The 16,321-nt window shown below is 51.3% G+C and overlaps 1 protein-coding gene across 2 annotated transcripts in view; it reads left to right on the top strand.

Moving 5' to 3' along the window:
• Positions 1-9,357, top strand: part of Jph2 (junctophilin 2) — a 64,433-nt gene extending 55,076 nt beyond the window's left edge. The window contains exons 3-6 of one of the 2 annotated variants that reach the window (XM_006235526.5): positions 3,755-3,873; positions 5,542-6,269; positions 6,942-7,036; positions 7,739-9,357. In XM_006235526.5, coding sequence (XP_006235588.1) covers positions 3,755-3,873; positions 5,542-6,269; positions 6,942-7,022 — 928 coding nt within the window. In that variant the 3' untranslated portion in view covers positions 7,023-7,036; positions 7,739-9,357. 2 annotated transcript variants of the gene reach the window in all.
• Positions 9,358-16,321: the final 6,964 nt, after the last annotated feature.

The following is a 16,321-nucleotide window of genomic DNA, read 5'->3' as shown; positions in this document are numbered from 1 at the left end:
CTCCAATGTCAAGTGTGACACAACAAATGTGCAAAGTTTGTTCTTGTAGCATTCCAGCGTGGGCCTGAGGGGAGCCTTCCCTCTACACACTGGCAGGCTCAGGCCTCTGCCAAGTTCCTTTCTTTCTTTTTCCTTCCTTTTTTAAAATATTTTTTGTTTTATTTATTCTTCTCTCATATATTACATCCCGACTGCACTTTCCCCTCCCTGCCCCCACCTCTCCTTTCCCTGGATCCAACCTCCCGGTCTTTCACCTCCCCTCAGAAAAGAGCAGACCTTCCAGGGACATCAACTAAATATGGCATCGCAAGCTACAATAAGGCCAGGCACGTGTTCTCACATCAAGGCTGGGCAGGGCAACCCAGTAGGGATAAAAAGGTCCCAAAGGCAGGCAAAGGAGTCAGAGACAGCCCAGCTTCCCACAAGAACACCAAGCTACACAATCATAACATACACGTAGAGGACCTAGGGCAGACTAATACAGGCTTCCTGGTCTCTGTGAGCCCACTTGAGTCCAGGTCAGACAGTTGATTTTGTAGGCCGTGTTCTTGTGGTATCCCTGATCCCTCTGGTTCCTCTGGTCCTTCCTCCCTGTCATCTGCAGGGCTCCCCAGCCTCGGTCTAATATTTGGCTGACTCTACTGATTCTTTGCATCCCCTTCTCCTCCTCTTCTTCCTCCCATTCCCATTCCTCCTTCTCTCTCTCTCTCTCTCTCTTTTTTTTTTGTTTTGAGATCGAGTTTCTCTGTGTAGCCCTGGCTATCCTGGAACTCCCTCTGTAGACCAGGCTGGCCTCAAACTCAGAGATCTGCCTGCCTCTGCCTTCCAAGTTCTGGAACTAAAGGCATGCACCACCACTGCCCAGCTACTGAATTTCTTTTGATAAAATATTTGTATTAGTTATTTTTACGTGTATGGGTGTTTTGCCTGAATGCATGCGCACAATGTGTATGCAGTACCCACAGAGGCCAGAAGAGTGATATTATCGATGGTGGTCGTGAGCCACCATGAGGTTAGGGTTAGGGTTCCTATCTGCTGAACCACCTCTCCGGCTCCTCTACCGCATTTCTTAACTTGCAGGTCACCGTGGATTCTGTGGATAGAATTTAGGAGGTTCACGTCCCTAGAAACATGGCGTGTGGTAGTGATTCCCAAGTTAGTACTGTTAAGAGAATGTCCTCGGAGAGGGAGCAGTCAGCAGTAGATACACAGGAAAGGGAGGGGCTGGGCGAGGACTGGTCTCAGCTGCAGACATGTTTGCTCTGAGCACAGGGGACTGTGGGGAACTGTGCCCTTGAGGTTGTGATGGTCACAGAGGGAGTGGGCTGGCATCATTCAGCTCTCTGGTGTAAGCCAGCATCTGGTGGAGTCTGTGGAAGTGGCACTTTCATTTTGAGCACAGTATCGTGGCTGGCCGCAGTTCTCTGCGGTAGCATGGAATCATGGGCAACTGGTGCCCACAGCAGCTAGGGCCCGTGCCTTAAGGGACTGGGCGGGGTTCACAAGCGTCCGTGCATGTGTGAACTGAAGTTCAGCAGTTTCTTCCAATCTGGGGACAGACAGCAAGCCATGGGGATACTTGCTATATCTCCGTGGAAATAACAGGTGTTCATGTCACACATGTAGGACTGTGGATTTGAGCTGTCACATCCAGTTATGCTCATTTAAACTTTCACATTGTGATGCTCAGTATACCTGATAGATATATATTTTAAAGGATTTATTTATTTATGTATGTGAGTGCTCTATCTGCATGTTTGCCTGAATGGTAGAAAAGGCCATCAGATCCCATTACAGATGGTCATGAGCCACCATGTGGTTGCTGGGCATTGAACTCAGGACCTCTGGAAAAGCAACCAGTGCTCTTAACTGTCTAGCCATCTCTCCAGCTCCCTGATAGATATTTTTAATGTTGGTGAAAAAGGATATATGTGTCTTTAATCCCAGTGCTCAGGAGGCAGAGGAAGGCAGATCTCTGAATTCAAGGCCAGCCTGGTCTATAGAGAGAGTTCCAGGACAGCCGTGCTACACAGAAAAACACATCTCTGTTGTGGTTTGCCCTGAAGTTATCTGTATTTTGATGCTAATTCCACTGCCCCAAGGACAGCTGCCTGGTCAGTACTCAGGAATCAGGTGACTTCACCAGAACCTCCCCATTGAATTTGTAAAGAACAGGTGAGGGGCAGGTACAGGATAGAAGGAGGCCTGTCATTGGAGGAGAAGGAAGGATGGGTGGAAGAGAAGTTTGAAGGAAGAGGAGGAGACGGGAGAGAGGAGAGAGTGAGAAGCCATGGCAGGTGATGCTAAGATTCTGCTCTGTGTATTTACAGGTTGTTATTAATGTTCTTAAGGGATGGATGGTACCGGGCTTTGTATGTTTAAGTGGGCAATTATATCTTACTATTTGGGTCGAAAGTTATTGTGTTGTGTGTTCTTTTATGTGACGGTTTGAGTGTAGGAAAGTGTGCGGTGGCAAGAGACTCTGGGCCGCCGAAGAGTTGGGATGTGTTTCCGGCAAGATATCTAGCAGATACCTTGGGCACCGCGGTGCAGGACCCAGCGGGGTAAAAGACACCTATACCTTTCTATTTTATATATTTTTACAACAACACATCTCGAAAAAAAAATCAAACAAATAAGCAAACAAAAAAGGATTTATGCTGTGTTATGATTTTGTTCTTTTGTTTACTTTTTAAGACGAATCCTCGTGTGTCTGTGTGTGGGTACACACATGTGAATGCAGGTGCCCAGATAATCCAAAGAGGCTGTCAGATCCACTGAAGCCACTTGTGAGCTACCTGGTGCTCACACTGCTAGGGACTGTCCTCGGGTCCGCTAGCAGAGCTGTTATGTGTTTTTAGTTCCTGAGCCATCACTCCAGCCACGTGGATTTGTTCTTTTCAATAGTTTCCTCAGTGTCAATCCAGCTGCAGCTCCTCACAGCTCTGTGCGCTTCGTGTACTTTGAAACCTTATCGATCTTATTATTGATGTGTGTCTATGGTGTGTGTGTGTGTGTGTGTGTGTGTGTGTGTGTGTGTGTGTGTGTGTGTGTGTGTGTGTGTGTGTGCATGGAGGCCGCAGGACAACTTTGTGGAGCTGGTTTTCTCCTTCCACCTTTATGTGGTTCACGAGACTCAACTCCAGCCTTCAGGCTTGCTCGGCGAGCGCCTTTACCGGCTGAGCCATCGCGCCTGTCTCTTATTTTGTGTCATAAAAACAAATGTTCTGCCAGGTGAGATTTTTCCAGCACTCGAGAGGCAGAGGCGAGCAGATCTTTAAAGGGTTCAAGGCCAGCCTGGTTTACACAACAAACTCCAAGCCACCCAGGGCTATATCATGAGACCTTGCCTCAGAACAAAAGAAAGTATTGTCTGGAGAAGGGTCCACAGATTTCAATGGCTGGCCAGAGGAGGAGAGAGGAACTATGAAATGAAAGAGGCTAAACACACTGTGCTGGGGTGACAACTTTGTATTAAAACGCAACAGGCAAAAGGGCTTTATCGATCAGACCAGCTTCAGGTCTTCCCAGAATGCACTGGGAAGGATGCAGTCATCTGACCATACCTAGCTGCAAGGGAGGCTGGAGGAATGTAGTCTGTGTATCCCTAGAGATGGGAGGACTGTTCTAGGAAATGCCCAATAGTCCGGACAAGAGGGCTGGAATACTCTTTGACATCCCAAGTGAGAATCCTGTCCATGGGAGGACGGGCAGAGGGCTAGATTGTAAATCTCTCACTGTATTGTTTCCTTAGGACAAGCCATGCCAAAGCCAAGGCCGAGGCAGCAGAACAGGCTGCCCTGGCTGCCAACCAGGAGTCCAACATTGCCCGTACATTGGCCAAGGAGCTGGCTCCAGACTTCTACCAGCCAGGTAGGGCCAGGCAGGGATGGGGTGGGCAGGGCAGACCCAGGGTGGGCCCTTCATTTGCTGCAAGGTGGAGATGCCTAAGTGGAACCCTGAATGCCTGTGAGTTTTGGAACCTGTGGGTGTGATGTAAGCAGGAGATGAGATTTTAGGAGGGCACATCTCTGCCTCTACGCAAGACTGGGGATATAGCTGAGGTTCCCAGCTATAAGCGGAACCCACCCTTGCTTGTCTCTTAACTCTCCTCTGGGCAAGGCAGATGAGGGGGGTGGGTGGGGGTGGGGCGCTGGTGATGCTGGGATGAGGGGCAGGTCTCTGGTGCATGAGAGGGTCAAAGGGCTCTCTGCAACTTTCAAAAGTTTGAGGAGAATGGACCAGGCACTGCCTGTGTGTCAGGCATGGCGCTGGAGTCACATGGGCAGCTTGCACTGGATAGCACCGACTCATGTTTAAATCCTTACCTGCTGATCACCAGCTTTGGGATGTCGTGCAGGGTAAATGGTAACACTCAGCCCCTGAGTTGTGGCATGGGCATGAACTAGGGTCATGTGACAGCTGCAGTCAGCGTGCAGTGGCCATGTCTCTTGGTGACTGCATCTCACACAGGGGATGAATGCTGGGCTGATTGTTCAGACTGGGACCCTGAGACCAGGTCAGGTCTGTGGATTTGACTTGCTCCTGACTGGGCCCACTCATGAGTGTCAGGTTCAATGGGTCTGGGTGGCCCCCGTGCACGACACGCCCAATGACGCAAGTGATGGAGCATCTGGCACGGCCATCTGAGGACTACTGCACAGGAACTGCTGGGTGCTTGGGCAGAGGGATCAAGAAGAGGGGGCTTGCAGATTCAAAGGCACGGACGTGGAATAGCGTCCACTGCACGGAGGATCAGATTGGTGGAACAGACAGTTTTAATAACTCTGTGAGGTGGGTGAGATTAGGAATTCGGTTGCACAGAAGAAAAGGAGACACATCTTGCTCCATTCAGGCAGCATACAACAGGCAGCAGAGGGTGAATTGAGTAAAGAGACAGGGGACTGCGACACAGACTGTGCTTCGCAGAGCTGAGCCGGCTGCTGAACGTAGAGGTTGGTGTTTAGCGTATTGGAAGGGTTTTAAGTGAGCGACATGCTATTAGTGCTTTGGAAACACCATTCTGGCCGCAGCAGCTCACTATCCTAAGTGGCCCTCCGTGATGCAGGGGGTGAGTCTTCTGGTCACAGTGTGCCCCCTGCTGGTTACAGGAAGCACAACGCTAGCTTGCGTTGGGTGACCTTTGCAGTTGTGGCTTTTGCAAAACAAACAAAAAACCCCAAAGCCAAACCAAAACAAACCAAAACAAACCAAAACAAAAACTTCCAATAGTGTGATTAAGCCAAATTCTTTTCAGACGTAAAGGTGGAAAGAGATCAGCTAAGCACATCATCTCGGCCCTTTGCTGTATGATGCTGGACAAACTAACCTCCCTGCGCCTCCTTTTCCTCTGTGCAACAGAATTCCTAATCTCACCCACCTCACAGAGTTATTAAAACTGTCTGTTCCACCAATCTGATCCTCCGTGCAGTGAGTGGCAGCCGAGTAAACGAACGTGACTCATAGACGCTACTCTGCTGGCCCAAGACAGCCTGGAAAGCTGTGGGTTCGAAGCCTACCTCTCTCTGTTCTCCCTGGCAGGTCCGGAGTATCAGAAGCGTCGGCTGCTCCAGGAGATCCTGGAGAACTCAGAGAGCCTGCTGGAGCCCCGGGAGCGGGGCCCGGGCACCGGCCTCCCCGAACGGCCCCGGGAAAGCCCACAGCTGCATGAGCGCGAGACCCCGCAGCCGGAGGGCGGACCCCCTTCCCCGGCCGGAACGCCCCCGCAACCCAAGAGACCCCGGCCGGGATCGTCAAAGGACGGTCTGCTGAGTCCGGGTGCCTGGAACGGCGAGCCCGGTGGAGAGGGCAGCCGGCCCGCCACGCCATCGGATGGCGCCGGCCGTCGTAGCCCCGCGCGTCCGGCTTCGGAGCACATGGCCATCGAGGCGCTGCAGCCACCGCCCGCGCCCTCGCGGGAGCCTGAGGTGGCACTGTACCGCGGTTACCACAGCTACGCTGTGCGCACCGGGCCACCCGAGCCCCCGCCCTTGGAGGATGAGCCCGAGCCCGAGCCCGAGGTCCCGCGATCCGACTCGGAGCCCCCGTCCCCCGTCTCCGCCACGGTCCAGGAAGAGGAGTCCCCTGCGCCGCGAAGCCGGGTGCCCGCCAAGCCCGCCACCCTGGAGCCCAAGCCCATAGTCCCCAAAGCCGAGCCCAAGGCCAAGGCGCGCAAGACAGAGGCCCGCGGGCTGAGCAAGGCGGGTGCCAAGAAGAAGGGCCGGAAAGAAGTGGCACAGGAGGCCGAGGCCGAGGTGGAGGTAGAGGAGGTGAGGCTGCGGGCAGAGGCGAGTCTGTGAGGTCCTTGCGGTTCCAGGAGGGATTGTGTGCGTGCGTAGAGTTGGGGGTAAATTGGGGCACCAGAGGCAGGACAGGACAGGGGCTAACTTCAAGACAGTGGGAGAGAGTGTGACCTGACTCTCAGAGGGCTTGAGCACAGGTGACAAGGCAGAGGACCAGCAGCAATTGGGAGTCTGACCTGTAGAGTGCACCTGTGGGGAGTCTGTCATTGGCTCGCACACCAGCCACCTCTCTGTTCTGAACCCGGCAGTGAGGGCTTGGGGGTGAGGTAGGGTGGAGGAAGATCCCAACAGGGATTGAGTCCCAGGCCTCTACTGGGGTCCAGGAACCAAATTCAGCTGCAGAGAGCAAAAGCTAGCTTTTTAGATTAAATGTTGGAATTCCAGACTCCACTCTGCCTTTGATGTGGCCTTCTATTCGCGGCTCTGGAGGATTGGGTTAATTAGTTTCAAGAATTTTTCCAGCTCTCCTGAGGCCACTATAGACCCCGGTACAGGGTCCAACTGTGGATAAAGTAGGGAAGCTTTTAGGAAGATACTTCTGTAAGCCCTGGCTTCTTTGCCCAGCTTTGTAATCTTGTTGGGTGTTTGGGGGTGTCTAGAGGTCCTGGGGACTCAGACAGACTTTCTCCATGCCTTCAGGTCCCCAACACCGTCCTCATCTGTATGGTGATCCTGCTGAACATCGGCCTGGCTATCCTATTCGTTCACCTCCTGACTTGACCCTCATCTACCAGGTATGGCTAGAGGATGTGCCCGGAAGCCAGGGTGGCGGGGCTTGGTACTTGGTATTGGGCATGATCTTGTGGCTGGGTAAAGCCCACCCCCAGGGTACAGGTGTGATACTCTGCACCCCGGCATAGCTCGACTCCATCTCCATCAACTTGACGTGCCAGCACCTTCAGTTTTCTGTCCCTCCACATGCCCTTAGTTGGTCTGGTTTCCTTCCTAGGGTAGAATTTGGGCTCGAGCTAAAGGACAGTGGCCCTCACCAGTGTGAGGATGTTCCTGCTCTGGGACAGACCGTGCAACCTGAGTCTGGAGCTTGGCTACACTACACCCCGTCTCCTGAGGAGATTCCTCAAAATATCTCCTGCTTTGTGTGGAGTAGAGGTTCATAGGCAGCCCCAGGATCCCAGAAGTGCTTGTTCTTTCTGTTTGATAGCCAGTGGCAGCATTAGCCTTACAGGGTCTAATGCTGAGCTCTGGGGGGTCTCAGAGTCACTGGCCTTTTCTTCAGACACTGATGATTGTGAGGGCCAAAGAACCCGAGTGACCGGGAAGATAGCAGGGAAGGGACCCGATTGGAGGGCTGGCAGGGACCAGGAGGGAGGCTCAAGAGCCTGTCTCTGATACCCTTGCAAAGCAGAGGCCTGGTCCCCGCTTTCTTGTGGCCCAGCCTTGGGCGCCATCTGATGGCTGGTGTTGTCTCCCTCCAGAACCACTGAGGATGCCAGGACCTGTCTTTCTGCAGTGCCAAGCAGGTGTCCCAGGAGGATGGGACTGCGGACCTAAAGCCTTGCTCACATCCACTCCATGGACATTTAAGGAGGCCTCCCGTGAGCCCATGCTGGGTGCCGGGGTGCCAGAGGAAGAGAATGTCTAGGTACCCTCCGGGGTAAAGGATGCCCCGAGGGAGTAGCCCTGGTCTCCCGAACCCCTTTGCTCCTGCACCTGTCCTCAGTCCTGCCCCACTTTGCCCTGCCACCCTTCCCTGGGCTTTTGTGCGTTTTGAGAGATATCACGAAAGCAAGATATTCATACAGATCTCTCCCTCTTCCTCCTACCCTACCCCCAACCTAGTCCTCTGGCTGATGGCTTGAGGCCACGCAGAAAGACAAAGGGTGCAGATGTCCCTTGGGTAGTGCAGTCACTCCCCCAGCCTATACTGCTCAGAGTTCACAGACTTCTGGAGGGCAGCGTAGGAAACAGAGAAGCCCAGTTGAATATCCTCCAACCAGTCCAGTTGTCATCCCCTAGGACCAGTAGTGGGGGAGACCTGAGCATCTGAGCCTTTGGCTGGGAAGCCACCTAAAGGGGTCTGGGGTGGGGTGGAGAAGGTTAGGCATGTTGGTGATGGCCCCTAATTCTGAGTGTGTCTGAGCCTGAGGCAGGAGTTCATTTAGGGTCATAGATGTTCCCTGGGCATTTCGTAGGAGCTCTGCGTCTGAGAGCTACGGCTACTGTGATGTCCTATGAATTGGCTTATCCCTGTCCCCCGTCGAAGCCACATTGGGATCAGGGGAGCATGGCACGGAAATCTGTGGAAGTCGAGAGCTGTATCCCCTGGTGCGCATTCTCTGGCAGAGGCTGGAGACAAGCGCTGTGCAGGAGACGGGAGCAAGTCTGGGCTCTAGCCAGATGCGGCCTGTGCAACAATGAATCATGCTTGGCAAAAGGTTTACCCGCATGCACCTCACTTAAAGAAGTTTGCACCACACTGTGTGTCCCGGCCCTCAGGCTTGCTGGGTATAGCATGGCAGCTCAGGACAAGTGGCTCCCCATTCCCAGGAGGGTGGAAGGAAAGAGTCGCAGGCCCCTCGAGTTTAGGGAAGAGGAGGCGACGGCATCCACACTGAGCTGGAGGAAGCTATTGGTCCTCTGACTTTGGACCTCTCGGACTTGAGCATGGAAGCCAGGTATCCTCCCAGGGCAACGTTGAACCTACATATTGGGGGTCAGCTTCCTTTTCTTCTCAGTCCACGGGCACCTTCTCCTCTAGAGTCACACTGGCTGCTCCTAGCTCTGCTGGGGCCTGGTGGTTTGGTTGGAATTGCTTTTCTACTGACAGGAGCCTGCGGATGCTCTTGTACCTGCCAGCGTAGGCAGGGCTCTGCCTCTGGTTGGGTTTTCCTGGATTCTAGGGAGTAAGGGGGTGACAGGCCCTCGGCCTTGGTTCTGAGGTCATTGCTCTCCACTCTGGGTGCGGTCCAGGCCTGAGAACAAGCTTGTCACTGTCAGAGCTATCAGAGCTGTTTTAGGGGATATGGGTTGAAGGGTTAGGGTTCAGGATGCCAAGTCTGTGCCAAAATAAATCCGCATATGCTCACAAGTTCAACTGCACTGTGGCGTCTGCTTGTGGGTCCTGGATGAGGGACGGGAGCTGCTGGGTGAAGGACATGAGGAGGCCGGGAGATGACCAGTCCTACTACATCACGTTCTCGTTCAAAAGATGCTCCCCTAAAGCACTGATGGGTAGCGGGGGGCTCCAGTCTGGAGAAGAGGCCCAGGACAAAGCAGGCATCTCTTGTAGTCTTTCCCCAAAAGCTGCTCTGGTTGGCCGATGGCAGCAGCCAGGGGTCTGCTCTTTGAGGTGGAGGCTCTCTGGACTCCAGTCCTGGCTTAGACACTTTGTCTGAAGCCTCCCTTTATAGTGCCCCATCTATAAAATGGGGGTGACCCTACCTGCTTCCTGGGGTTGCCATTAGGGTTACATTAAGGACTGGAAGGGTCTGGAGGCTTGGCTCAGTGGGTAAAGTGTTGTGCAAGCATAAGAACCCGAGTTTGGATTAATGGAATCTACACAGAAGTGCAACATGGCGATGTGCACCCGTAACTCCGTCTCTCGGGGTTTCCTGGCCGGCCAATTTAGCTGAAATGGTACACTGTGTTGAATGACGGACTTTACCTCCATAAATACGGTGGAGAGGCAATTGAGGTAGACATCTTGATGCCAACCCCTGGCATCCATGTGACCCACAAGGCAAACACACTGCACATGTTCTCCCTCTCCCTGTCTCCTATCCCCTCCCTTACACACACACACACACACACACACACACATACACACACACATACACACACAGCGCTAAGCTGAGAAATATTTATTTCATGACTCCCACAGTGTGATAATGCCCTCTTGCATTTCGATGTAGAGACTCCAGGAGCCCCCAAAGGCATAGAGACAGCTTGCCCATCAACTAAGCCTTTGCAGACTGTCTCATTGGGAGTACCAAGGCCATCTCACCCTCCACCGAGACCGGGGGAAAGAGGTTGGCTCACCCTGGTTTGTCTACGGCAGGTTCTTGGAGGGAAGTGTTTCTCTAGCTTGGCTGGGAACAAGCCATTTAGGTTTCCTCACAGCTTGTAGCCAGGGAGACCTCAAGAGGACTGAGCCTGTCACCACCTGAACTGTGCCATATGTCATCAGGAGCTCTGGTTACCCAGGACTGCCGCTGACCGGCTGTGTATACAAGTGGGTGCCTTCAGTCCTCTTTGTTCCGTTTCACCATGGTACCTCCTGCCCTACAGCCTTCCTCACAAGCGAGCCGCTTTGAGCCACACATGTATTCTGGATGGAGAAGGGGAGGTGGAAACTCTATACCCTCATGATTCCCGGGAGGAGGGGTGACTGCAGGGTACCTCAGGAGGGTCAGTGGGGATGGGAATGGGGGCAGAATTTGTTTAACCTGCAAAGGCTTTGTTAAAATTCACAGAGGGGAAGGGAATGGGTACCTGGCCAATTGCCATTTGGTCTGCAGACTGCCTGGGGTTTCTGGGACACTGGAAGGCTACTGGGATCCTGTTGGAATATTGCAGACTGAGTCAGGTAAGGCTGGCCAGATGGGCGGCCCCTAGTGGCTTAGATATAGAACACATCCAGCAGATTCCTTTTCCAGTCTTGGCTCCTGGCCCATCCCCTGACCTGTGTGGCTCTGGAGGCATTTAATAAAGTATTATATAAGTTGGGGACTACAGGACATTGGTAAGGGCTGTGATAATTGACCATTGCCCAACAGGCAGAGAAGAGAGAGGCCAGGAAGTATAGAGGCACATCTCGGATCTGGGGCAAGCAGTTTCAGCATCCCCGAGGTTACCCACAGAGAACCTGGCTGTGTTGAGAGACACCAGACCAGTTATGGTCATGGAGGCACCAAGTTGACAAAGGCATATGGAAACCTGCCTTGAGCCTGTATGAATAAAAACCAATACCTGGATGGTAAAATGCAGACCGACCTTGAAAGCACACTGAAAACCAAATGCTGACTGGGTCTGTGAGTGTAGATCCCCCTCCTCTCTCCTTCCTGCCTATTTGCTCCACTGCTCGGAGGAGCAGGTCCCAGCCAGCCCTCCTCTCCCTTTCCTGGGGCAGAAGAGTAAGCAGCGTGCCTCGGCTCACGGATCTACCTACCATCAGGTCGCTGCTTCAGCGCCTGATTCTGCCCCTTGACAACTTCCAGCTTTGGGGCAGCGATGGCCAGTCCGTAAGTGTGTATGTAATAAAACTCTTCTAATAATGCCAGCCATGCACAAGCACAAGAGAACCACACAAGAACTCCACTGTGTGGATACCAACTCCTTGGTTTTAAAAATAAGGAAACTAAGACTTGGAGAGATGGGGTGAGTGGTCCAGGTATCACGGAAGTAGGGGAAAGGAAAGCTGGGATTAAAACAAGAGCCTGTATTCGGCTTGCTTAAACATTCAACCTCACTGGACAAAGGAGTCAGGGCCATTGCCAGAGAAAGTGTGTGTGTGTGTTGCGTGCTATGGGCCCTGGGGACTGAACCCAGGTCCTCAGGCTTTGTGGCAAGCACCCTTAACTAAAGTTCATCTCCTTGTTTTGTTTTTAGTGGGGACTTCGGGTATCTTAGGAGGGTTTTGTAGCCAACAATGATTTTGAACCTCTAGGTTTTCCCTCCACAGTGCTGTGATTCCAGGCGGGTACCACACTTCATTTTTGCAGTGCTGAGGCGGGGGTGTTGTGCATGTTAAGCAAACATTCTAGGAATTGAGCAACATCTCTTGTGTGAAAAAGGCAAGTTTTCCTCCTGCCTCTAGGATGCTTGTGGGCTCACCTTTTAGTGGAAGTGGCCTGTACTATCCTTTTGTATTAAAGACGGTTTTCTAAAGCTTTGATCAAGAAAACATGGTTGACACTGAACCTTCACTGGCTGTAGATGAAAGGTGGGAAAGGCAAACAGGGAGAGCCTTGGGATAGAGGCGTGACCACAAGAAAGCTGGCTCTGGCTCTAGGGAGGTAGCCATCAGAAAAGCTATAGGAAGTCAGGGGCGGTCCCGCTCCACCTCCAAGACATGGTGTTTGGGAACGGGATGGGTCTTTTCCTTGGTTTCCACAGCAGTTCCCTCACATCTGTCCCGCTCTGCCCTCCAGATTTCATATAGACATTTGGGACATCTCAGAATCTCTCTGCATACAGAAGGCTCTGGGAGATTTGCAGGGAAACTGGGAAGATGCTGGGAGGCAGGTCACGTGGGCATCTCTCCGTGTCTCATCCTCTGCTTCTGCCCAGCCCCTACCTGTCTCTTGAAGCCACTCCAGTCTCCAGATGCCCAGGGACTAGTTGTGCAGTCTCTGAGAAGGAGGGAAGTTGGTGGCTCGTTCTGGCTGATGAGATGGGCTGCTGAAATCAGTTGGCAGATTGTCTGCCTGCCCGGGAATACAGTTTGGCAGCTTCTGCTGAAGTTAAACGTACCCACCCTATGATCCAGGATTCTCACTCCCACATATTTACCCAAAATAAATGGAAGCATATGTCCAAGAAGACGTGAACAAGAATGTTCACAGTGGCTCTGGGCATCGCTGCCAAGAACCAGAAACACATGCGACTGTCAACAGGAGAACCAGAAAACAAACAGTTCTCTGTCCATCACTAAGGTCTCCTCCTGAATGGTGAGGAGCAGTGACCACAGGATCCCATCTAAAGCCACTGTATTGGGTAGGAGAAGCAGATACAGAAACGGCATGGACAGCGATGTGAAGGACTCCAAACGGCAACACGGGCTGCAGTGACAGAGTCAGCACAGTGGTTGCCTGGAAGGAGGTGTATAGAGCAGAGAAGGATTGGATGCAGAGGGGTGTGAGTGAGTTTCTGGCCGGGGGTGGGGTGGGAAATCACACATCTTGTCAGTGATGGTGATAACACATGCATTGGCCCACTCATACACATTTACACACACTCACACATACATACATACAGATACTCACATACATACTCACACACATTCAAATGCACTCACACACACTCATACACACACATACACACTCATACATACACACAAACACACTCACAATACACACACTCACATGCATAGCACACCCACACACACACATACACATATTCATACACACACACTCACACACACTCATACACACACATACATACATACATACATACACACATAATATACCCACCCCACACTCATACATACACACTCACTCATATGCACACACAATACACACATTCATACACACACTACACACTCACACATACACACATACACACTCACATACATACACACATTCAAATACACTCACACACACTCATACACATGCATACATACACATTCACACACATAATACACCCACCTCCACACTCATACACACACTCACACATACTCACACACACCCATATGCATACACATTCACACATATAACACACACACACCCACATACACACACACATACACACACTCACACACTCCTGTGAACAGACACACACTCACACACTCACATGCACACACAGATGAACTGTCAAAGAACAAGTTTAGTTTAAAGGAAACCTAGGACTCACAAACGAGAGGGCAAGGCACTTGTCTTTCCAAAGGTGGATTAATTAATTCACTCAGCGCTGTCTCCGATTGTGCCCACTTTCCTTTGCACACCATGAATTCACATGTTTCCATAAGGTAGCAATTGTGAATAGTGCTATAGCAAACATCAGTGTGCAAGAGAAAACAAGAGTCAAGGATCTTGTGAGGAGAATGCAAGAAGGGAGAGGGGTGGGAAGCTGGGCTTCTTCTCCGGGGGCCTAACAGTCTGCAGCAAGGTCCGACCTCTGACTCTCCATCCCCTGGAAGGAGCTGCCACTCCCTGGTGGGCCTAATGTGTAGGCTCCTTCTCTTCCCCAGGGAAGTAAACTCTGCAAACAGCCACAGCAGGCACAGGGGCCTAGACAAGTGGCCAGAGGCAAACAGAGGTAAAGAAAGCACCATCATCCTCTCTTCACCCCCAGTGACCTCAAACTCCTCCTTTCCAAGAAGGTAGATCTGTGGTAAATTCAGGCTTTCTTGGTCTGATTGTTGGATGCCATTTTTATCCCTGGTGATCACCCCACAGTCATACCTTTCTGCTTAAAAGAGAAATCTGGGTGGCACCTCCTACAATCCAATGGTACTTTTTACTCCTGTGACATTTCTGGAGTCTGTAAGATCTACTCCTTTTTGGTTACAGACTCCAAGCCAGGGTAGCCCCTTCCTACTACCACTCAGTGAAAGGCGCAAACAACAACAACAATAACAATAACAACAACAACCACTCTCCAAAACAATCAACCAACAACCAACCAACCAAACCAAACCAACCAACCAAACCAACCTACTAACCAACCAACCAACCAACCAAACCAACCAACCAACCAACCAAACCAACCCACCAAACAAACCAACCAACCAACCAACCAAACCAACCAACCAAACAACCAAACCAACCAACCAAACAACCAAACCAACCAACCAACCAACCAAACCAACCAACCAACCAACCAACCAACCAAACCAACCAACCAAACAACCAACCAAACAACCAAACAACCAAACCAACCAAACAAACAAACCAAACCAACCCAATCAACTAACCAAACCAACCAACCAACCAATCAACCAAAACAAACAACCAACCAAACAGCCAAACCAAACAACCAAACAAACAAACCAAACAAACCAACCAACCAAACCAACCCAACCCAATCAACTAACCAACCAAACAAACAAACCAACCAAACCAACCAACCAACCAAACCAACCAACTCACCAAACCAACTAACCAACCAAACCAACCAACCAACCGGGTACCCATTTGTCTCACCTGGTCACCAGACAGAAGGACATCTAGTGTGAGCCCAGAGGTGCTCAGAGCCTGCAAAGGTGCTAGTGCCTAGGTAGACTTGTCTAGGCAGACTGAGTGCTTTGTAAGGGTTTACTGCACCACAAGTGCTATTAAACTGTCACCAGAACCACTCCAGGATGGCCGTGATTGCTGGGAGAGGCCTTGGGCATGGAGCCTAAGCATGAAGCGCAAATACCCATGCAACTTACTTTGTTTACTTCAGGACTGGATTCCAATGCACTGTCTCACCCATAGAGTGCATTTTAGCCTCAGGAGTATTTATTTAAGGTGCAGTTCTTAACTTTTACCACCGAGAGGCACAACTGCTCCACACATGAGAACAGACTTGCTCTAGAAGACACTGATTTAAAAATAAAATCGTCATCGCGGCTTGCTTTATTCTTCATGTTCCTCACATCGGAGGCTTGAGGCAGTACTGTGTTATGCAGAGAGGAATCCGAGATCTGCTCTTCCGGGGGAACCCAGGTTCAATTCCCAGCACCTACACGACAGCTTACAGCAGCAGTTTGTAAGTCCAGTTCCGGAGGGTTTGACACCCTCACACAGGCATACATACATGGAGGGTAAATACCAAGGCACACAAAGTAAAATAAGAACCCAAGATTCCAAAGCAGGTCTGTGCACCCGCCTTTGAAACCCACCTTTCACCACATCTTCAGTGACGCTCACTTAGATGAGATGCTCGCAGCTGCGTGGGGAGGGCAAGCTTGGGGGCTTTTTTTGTGTGTGTCCAGCAGGTGTTTTAAAGCACACCGGATGTAATACTTGTTTTGGCAGAGCAGTGTCTCCATTTAGCCACACTCTTCATTAAGCCCTCTTGTATGCCACCCTGTTTGCATTTACCTGACCAGTCCAGAGGCACTTGAATTTACAACTGCATTCGTGATCAGTAAGTTTATTGGCGCAGTTAGTTATACGGCCGTTTTGTGGACTAGCATCAAAGAACACAGGAAAAATGTGAGGGCGGAGTTTGGAAGGCAAGTTGCAAAGATGGTCATGGTTAACTGTCATGCTGGAGATGTGGGAAGGTAGCCTTTATTTTGCATCGTTCACACCTGACACGTTAGTGACTTCTCTGTCACACATTCCAGTTAGGATCTGTGGATCACCTAGGTGAACAGTGTGTGTGTGTGTGTGTGTGTGTGTGTGTGTGTG

Source organism: Rattus norvegicus, chromosome 3 (genome assembly GCF_036323735.1).
Source record: "Rattus norvegicus strain BN/NHsdMcwi chromosome 3, GRCr8, whole genome shotgun sequence".
Taxonomy (NCBI): domain Eukaryota; kingdom Metazoa; phylum Chordata; class Mammalia; order Rodentia; family Muridae; genus Rattus; species Rattus norvegicus.
This window is presented reverse-complemented; position numbering and strand designations above follow the sequence as displayed.